General features: G+C 48.3%; 1 protein-coding gene across 2 annotated transcripts in view; it reads right to left on the bottom strand.

Moving 5' to 3' along the window:
• Nucleotides 1–8,426, bottom strand: part of VWA3A (von Willebrand factor A domain containing 3A) — a 67,998-nt gene extending 59,572 nt beyond the window's left edge. Inside the window, exons 1-3 of one of the 2 annotated variants that reach the window (XM_025207017.1) lie at nucleotides 8,381–8,426; nucleotides 7,741–7,832; nucleotides 7,349–7,475 (exon numbers count right to left, since the gene is read on the bottom strand). In XM_025207017.1, the coding sequence (XP_025062802.1) occupies nucleotides 7,349–7,475; nucleotides 7,741–7,805 (192 nt within the window). In that variant the 5' untranslated portion in view covers nucleotides 7,806–7,832; nucleotides 8,381–8,426. Of the gene's footprint in view, nucleotides 1–7,348; nucleotides 7,476–7,740; nucleotides 7,833–8,258 lie in introns of both variants that reach the window. The other variant, XM_025207018.1, reaches the window with a different exon arrangement.

Raw genomic sequence — 8,426 nt, 5'->3', positions numbered from 1 at the left:
GCCCGGTCTTCCCTTTCCCTCTTATCCTCCCTAACCATTCTTGCATAGCTCAGCACTGGTCAGGGTGGGCAGTAGTGAAAGCTGAATCCACGTTTGCTTCTCAGACGGCTGCCTCCGGACAGTAAAGGCAGAGATGGGGGGCAGCCCAAAAGAGGAAGAGGAGAGTGGAAGCTGAATGTGAGCCTCCTGGATGAAGAAAAGATCTAATGGGAGTTCAGACAGAGCTATGCAGGGTGGAGGACCCTTAGAGCTGGGTACCAGATCCACACAGCAACAGGACAACATAAAAGAGAGAGCAAGAGCCTTCTTCCACCAAACTGGAGGTGAGCCTGGATCCAGAGTGTAGGAGGGGGAGGAGTGGTCTGCTTATTTTGGCAGGTTGAAAAAAAAAAAAAGACCAGGAAGGAGGCTGCGACCAGCATGGTGGACAGAAACGGGGCGAATGATCAGTTGAACTAAGGGATGCTGGAGACGTCAGCAATCTTTTACTGAGAGTTGTAGACAGCACACACAGAGAACCCTGTCTGCAGGAGCTCACCTGGGCTCTGGGGGTAGACAAGTGCCAGAAGCTGGTGGAGGAGTAGATGTTGGAGAAGGCCACCAAGACTCTCCACAGCTTCAAGAATGGTAAAACTCCTGGGGCAGATAGCCAGGCCAGAGAGTTCTGTTACCTTCTGGGACCAGGTGGGTCTAGACCTGCTGGAAGCGTATAGGGAGCAGCTGTAGGAGAGTCACCTGGGGGCCAAAATGGCTAGGGGCATCATAACCCTTCTGTGCTAGAAGGGGGCAAGGAAGGAGTTGAAGAACTGGAGACCCAATAACACTCCTGAACTCTGACTATAAACTGATGGCCCATGTCTTGGCCAAGCACTTTAAGTCTATTAGAGGTGCTGTGATCCACGAAGACCAGTTGTGCATAGTGCTGGGGCGGCAGATCCATGGAGCGCAGCTGTGGCTGTAAGATATGCTGTGGTACCAAGCGGAGAGGGGGCGGGATGTCACCATGCTGAACCTCAACTGGAGAAGGTCGTCAGCCAGGTGTTCCACTGATTCCTGTTTAAGATGCTGGAGAGGATGGGGATCCCTCGACCTTCATCACATGGATAAAAGCACTGTACACCAACGTAAGCAGCAGAGTACTGGTGGATGGGGTGCTCAACTCAACTGCAGCTGGGGTGGTCATCTGGTAGGGATGCCCACACTCCTCAAACCTTTACATCTACATGATGGAACTGCTGGCCCAGTGGCTCAGGCAAGACCCTAGGACTCACCGAGTGGAGATCCCTGGGAGCAGTGGGCCAGAGACAAAAGTCCTAGCCTACATGGGGGAGGTGACCTCAACATCCCGTGCAGGGAAAAGTGGTTGGTGGGAAGAATGCTGCAACATTCCCAGGTGTACAAAGAGGTGGCAGGGGCCAAGCTCAATGTGGGCAAGACCACCTGCCTAGCCCTGGGCAAAGCAGGGTACCTATCTGCCACAAAGCGCGGGAAAAGACAGAGGCCAAGGTCAAACAGAGACTGGGACTATGGAACACAAGCCTCCTGTCAATGGTGGGGGGTGTAGAGCACATGAGGGCAGTGTTGCTGCCAGTGCTTCTGCACACTGCACTGGTCTTTCCTCCCTCAGAACAGAGGGAGGAGGCCGTGTGTCTTTTTCTGGGGCTTAGGTGGAAGAAGGTTATAAGCGCCACAATGCATAAGACAAAATGGACCAGGGAACAAGGAATGCTTGATGTTCTGTTATTCCTCTGGGCCAAGTACATGAGCCAGATCTGCAAACTGACAGCCAGAGCAGAATCTAAAATGGCTGGCTTCCTTACATACTTTGCAGGGCACCTGCTGCAATACCGGGGGTGTATACACTGCACAACTTGCACCTGTTGCCTTGGAGCCACCATGGATTGACTGTCGGGGTGGGCAATTATTTCAAGTGGAGGTCCACTTAATGACTTTTGGTGAGCTACTGAGGGCTGCAAAGTGCCCTCAGTATCTTCAAGGTACCCCATCCCCCAATTGCTATCTTGGGACTGGATATCCTGCCCCTTACCTTTGACCTTTGCCACTGCAAGTACTCCTTTTGGGAGGGGGATTTGCCATCTTGGAACCGGGAAAAAAAATCATATACTAAAAATCAAACATCTATTATACTATAGTTTAATTTTATTTCAAAAATTTTTTTTTGTCCTGATGCATGTGTTCTTGCAAAGTATATATAGAGGCGATTGCATAATAGCTCAAAATAAAGTCTTACTCTTGTATACTGTGTGTAGGTGGGTATGGTTGGAGGGGAGGGGTGGATGTGTGGTGGGGGGGGTGTGATTTGTGTGTGGGTTTTGTGGAGGGTGGAGATTGTATGGGAGGGTTTTGTGTGGGTATGGGCCTCCTGCCATATGCCCCCACCACTGGCAGCAGCAGCAGCAGCAGCAAGTGGTGGGCCCTCAGGGAACTTATGGCTTGCGGCAGGCAGAGCACCCCAGCAGCATGTGGCTCTGGCTGAGTCCTGGAAGCTGCATGTGGCAGCATGGAGCCAGCCCAGTCAGCCTACTGCCACATGCCTGAGCCCCAAGCCAGGTTAGCTCTGTGCCAACATGTGGGGCTCCCAGCACAGCAGGCAGGAATCGTGATACTGAGCCAGGCTAGGCTGGCCCCATGCCTCCACATGAGGCTTCTAGCAGTCCAGTGGGGAGCCCCACGTGGAGGCACAGAGCCAGCCTGGCCCAGCCTGAAGGTACACAGCTCGCAGCTGCAGTGCCAGGAATTCCACATGCTGGCATGGAGCCAGCCCAGACTGGCCCAAAGGTATGCGGATCCTGCCTGTACTGCTGGGAGCCCCATATACTGGCATACAGCCAGCACAGCCTGGCCCAATGGTAGTGGCTCCTGGAAGGAGTACCAGGAGCTGCACATGGTGGCACAGAGCCTACCCGGCCTGATTGCACGTGGATCCTCACAGCTTCCAGGCATGCTGGGTGCCCCTCAGAGGTGGAAGAACAAAGCCAGCTTAGTCCAATGGCATGTGACCTCTGAAAGCCCTCATCTCCCACTGGCTTTCAGAGGGGCAACCATGGGCCAGTAATGGAGAGGCCCCCTGGGCTGTATAGAATGACCTAGCAGGCCATATTTTGTCTGCCCCTGTTCTACAGGGTCTTGGAGAACTTCCAGAACACATACAAGTTACACAACAAGAACTCAGTGACCCTGAAAAAAACACTGTAAAATGCAGGAGGCGGTTAGGGCAAGGGACAGACTGTCGCCCGTGGACATACTACTTAGCAACAACTGCCAGGTTGTGCGAGAATGTATTTTTCATAAGGACCTGCAGAAGGAACACAGGGACTTGACCTGCCAGGTAGCCCACTGGGCACTCCTCGTGTGGGCATGGAGACACAGAGAAGGGCAGAGAGGCCCATCAAACTGCCCCTGGCAAGCTTGCTGGTAGAAGGAGGAAACAATCAACCACCTCCTCTGGAACTTCTCACGCACCAGGGAGGTGTGGAGAAGAGTAGTCATACTCCTCATGACGGTTACTGGGGTCAAGACCCTGACCAGAGATGTACTGTTTAGACACATGACCAATCAGCAAGGGCTCTAGGTAGCCTGCTTTGACCAATTCATCTCCTATCCCCTTCAACCAGTTCATCTCCTGCTTCAGGAATGCCCTGTGGAAGACCAGGAACCTGCTCATTTATAGACACTCCAACCTTCCAGTCAAGGACTGCATCAGAATGGGAATGAGTGAGCTGAAGGTATACTACAAGGAAGACGAAAGAAGATGATGGGGAGAAGATGGCCGAGGGTGCATGGAAGAGAAAAAACTGGCACAGACTGTTCAGAAACAAGATCCTCCCCCAGAGAAAATGACAACGACAACGAGGTAGAGGACAATGACAGTGACAAAGAGGGGATGAGCGATAAGGATGATGGGGAGGAAGGGGATGACAAAGATGATGCGGACTAAGGAGCAGGGAGGGAAGAAGAAGGATTGCGGGGGGTGGGAGAGGGAGGGGAGAGTGGTGGGAAATGGAGGCAGTTTCACGTGATTGTAATTGTTCAAGAAGAGGATGATGGGCATGTGGGTGTGCGGGAGCATGGTGCAGTTATTGTAACAGGGATGATGATGATGATGCAACTGTAGATGTGTGTTTTGGATTGTCAAGTGAACCATATCAGTGACAAGACAGGTCCATAGAGGTATAGGTATTTATTTATACAGAAATATATATTTTGGCAAAAAAAAGTTTGTACTACATATAAATACATACAAAAGTGCTGCTTAAAAGTGCGTTTATGGAGTACCTGTATTAAAACTTGCAGCAGTTTAAAAAAAGGTAGCATACATCAATTCTAGATTATCTAAGTGCACAGGTACTATATGTAAATTACTGCAGCCAGTTTTCATTTCAAGGTTATTGTTTTCAAATTTGCTCCTCACTTCCATGTGCTCAGGGAGAGCAAGATCTGACAGTAAGGAGAGGGGCAAGGGGCTGCCAGGGAAAAGTTGCAGGGAAGGAGAGCGCAACAGGGCTACCTGACCCCCCAGATTTATTTTCCCTGCTGTAGCAGTGGGAGGGGGAACAAATTCGTGGCAAATTTCCAATAATTAAATTTTATACCTGGAAAATTATAATAAATTTATCAACTTTCCATATACAGAATCTAATGACCAGGGGGGCTGTCTTATAATCAGGGTTATCTATTTGAGTAAATATGGTATTTCCTTTTGATACGCAATTCACACAAATAAATAATTGGTCACTATTTTGTCATCCCTCTTCATTATACTGGTTCACAATAACTTAATTATTTATAGAATGAGAAAGAAGCTCAAGTTTTTCCACTCTTTTTCATGTTTGTTTCTCTTTAAGAAAAAAGCAGTAACCAGTCATGAATCATGATCGATTAGGTCATGGATATAAGATTAACATGGATCTTCAATTAGAGATATAGATAGTTTTTAATTGCTTACTGAAGTTATTTTCTAACTGCTTATTGAAGTTGTAAATAGAGCTGGGTGGGAAAAAGTTCTCTTGTATGAAAATGTTTGAGATTTCAGTTTTTTCTTGTTCTGCATCTAGACAAAACTGAAAACCTGAAATTTTTCAGAGCAGGAATTTTATTTTGGGGCTCCTTCATTCCCAGGAAGTGCCCTACCCACAACACCATTAGTTATTATAGAGTGGATCTCTCTCAGCCTATTCTGTTGGAGCTATTCAATTTTGGGTAATGAACTAAACATTTACTGGCCACAGAAACACCAGATCTATAGCCCTGTGGTAGGGTACTCATTTGGGATATAGGAAAAACAGGTCCAGGTCACTGCTCTGCCTGCTTACAGCAGGGGCTTGATTGCATTGTGAGAAAACCAAATTCAAGAAGCTTAATAAATGGACAATTCTAAGCCTCATGGTTGTAGATGGGGGTCAGTCTATCCCTAATGCTTAGATCAGACTTCCAACCTGTACCTGAGAAGCATTCCCAAAGATTTTGTTAAAACTGATGCTCCTACTAGAATTTAATTTCAACAAAGTATCATTTTCCAATAAAAAAGTTTACTCAAAAAAATCCCTGATTGCCTGTACTTTCAAGTAAAAAATCTGTAAGTTTCCCTGTTACCACCACATTAGAATTGGGTCTTCACAAAGGCCTTGAATGCAGAGAGAACAGAAGCCTTGTGAATGAAATCAAGAAGGGTGTTCCATGCATAGGCACAGTATAGATGAAGCCATGGAAACATCTGAGTAAATAACTAACAAATGAATAGGTAAGGCTGATACTTCTGACAAAGTACTGGACTAAAGGGGACAATTCAGGGGCAAATCCAAAGGGGGTGCAGTGGCATGGTCACAACCCCGCCTTTCAGACCATGCCATGGGAGCAGCAGCCAGTGTCTTTTTAAAGTCTCCGAGTCTGGTAAGAAACCTCCCTCTGTCCTCCGCTCCATTCTCAGCAGCATGCCACCCCTTCTCTCCCATTCCACTCCCCACCTCCAGCCTACCACTGCCATGGTTTCCTCTGTCTTCAGCTGCCCAGGGGTGGAGGTTGCTCCTGAGCTGTTCCTGCCCCACTCTAGCTAGGTTTTGCAGGGAGCTGAGTTCAGCCCAGGAATGCAGCAGTGATGGCGAGTGGGTTCTTCCTACCTGTCCAATCCACCCCAGGTGTTCCCCTCAAGCTTGGGAACAGGCACAAGGGAGAATCTGCCTGCCACTGCTGCCCCAGCTGAGCCTGGCTGCTTGTGCAGCTTGGCTGAAGCAGGGCAGAAGCAGCTCTGGCTGCTGAATATGGAGGGAAGAGAGGGGATGCCAAGAGCAGGGTAGGGAAGTTTCTTACTTGATTCAGGGCCTTAAAAAAGGTCCAAGGCTGCTGCTCCAATGGTCTGCCCATCCCAGTGAAAGACAGCGGGAAAGTTGGAAGTGAAGGTACAGCCACCCCTGCAGTGCCAGTCACTGCTCCACACCCCGCTTTACAAAATCTTGACTCTGCTCATGGGGTAATTCAGAACAAGACCAGAGCCGATAAAAAATTATATATGGCTTAGAAGCTTGGACATGAAGCCTGAACCAAGGGTGCAGACAGAAGGGCAGCTCCCAACTGTAACTCAGAATGTGTTCGGCAAAGCATTCTGAGTTACAACACCCCAGACCAAACAGAAGTTCACTGTTGGTTCCAGGGCTGAGGGAAATCTGAGCCTGCAGCCAAGTTCCCATAGCAATGGCCAGGCTCTCTGCCAGTGCTTGCTGTTTTCAGAATGGGAAGGGGGGGAAAGGCAACAGACAGCTCATTCTTGGGGCTCCCCAGCTGGTGCTGAAGCCCTCTTGGGGGGGCTGAAAACCCCACAGGCTGAACTCCCTCTGCTCCCTTTGGTCTCTCCCGTTCTGAAAACAGCCACAGGCTAGTAGCTCCCCAGATACAAGTTACAAAAGACGCTACATTTTGAAACGTCTTCATCTGATATCTTATGAAAGGAGGGGTCTGCCATTTTTTAAGCTGTCTGAAGCCATGCACTTGTGCTTGGTCATAGCTATAAGCTGCTTTCTGCAGCCAGATCAGGCAAAAATTGTCACTTCTGTCTGCACCTCAAATGGAGCAATTCAGAGGTGAGAGGGAAGGGCATGACCCAATCAGAAAGATGGGCCAAGTACTTTAACAGCAGTTTTTTGTGCAATTTGGAGGGTGCTGAGGGTGTTAGATGGGTAAAGGAGCAGGATGCCTTGATAACTGAGATTAGCAATAACAAGCATCTTAACATAGCTGTCTCCTTTCCTTTTTCTTAATTTATTCCTATCTAAATAATTAAAACAGGTATACAATAATTTAAAAATTATTGTATTTACTTGGTAAAATTGCTTACCAGCAGGTCTTGTGTTTGGTTGACATGTGTAACCAACAATCCATTGTCAAGCTCCAAATCTGTTATTGTAACATTTCGCTGGGATGGAAGACCTCTTTCTGATGGTCCATCAGAGCCCCTGCTTACCCTACAGAGTAAGTCAGTAAGTTTTTTAATCCAATTGTCTCAACTGAATAATTGTTTGAACACTGAAAACACCATTGTTATGTTAGTCACTTATAAGAGCTAAACATTTTGGTTTGCATACATTTGACAAGTAAGGACCCATTTTTAGCATCCCAAATACAGTACATATACTATTTAAGTGGAAAAAAAATATAAAAACTTACAATTCCATACAAGCGTGTCTTTCATTTAAGAATTCCCCATTAAAGATTCTGCAATATCCTTACCCGACTTTTTCCAAGAACAGATCATTGTCCAGTAACTGCGCCATTTTTCTGGTCTGCACATCCATGGTGCTTAGGCCCAAAGACTTAACCTTCTAAAGAAGAAACGGACACATCAAAGAAGAGAGTGTAAATCAGGGACAGACGTTTACAAGCGTTAGAAAAGAGATCACCCATCCAAGGCATTGCTGCCTCAGGATTCAGATAAATAGAAATCACAGATGCTGCACTGCTGGGGGTATATATAGCCAAGTTTAAAAAAATAATAATACCCTAGCAGTGTGAATAATTCACCAATATTTTTGTTACATAGGCATTTATTTGCAACAAGTTGCTGGCTTGTTGGGGCTGTATCCAGTCACGAAGGTGCAGCTCAAGCTGCTGGAAGAGGCTGCAGCCCGGGTGCTGAAGCAAGGTAAACTTCCCGAGAAGAAAAGCTTTGCAGCAGAGGGGTCTGTCCAGGTGCAAGGAAGCTCGGGAGACAGCGACGCTCCGGCCCCGAGAAGCGTGACTCGACTTACCCGCCCGACTGCAGCCAGCTCGCCCGACCCCGCTCCATCCTGCGCGGCCGACAGCTCGCCCAGAGCGGCCCTCAAGGGATGCCCCCCAAAACCCAGGACTCCGCATCCCCGCCGCCACTCACCCGCACGCGGCTACTTTATACCCGGGGGCAGGCGCTGCGCCAAGCA

This window comes from Alligator sinensis, unplaced genomic scaffold (assembly GCF_000455745.1).
Source record: "Alligator sinensis unplaced genomic scaffold, ASM45574v1 scaffold330_1, whole genome shotgun sequence".
NCBI classification, from domain to species: domain Eukaryota; kingdom Metazoa; phylum Chordata; order Crocodylia; family Alligatoridae; genus Alligator; species Alligator sinensis.
This window is presented reverse-complemented; position numbering and strand designations above follow the sequence as displayed.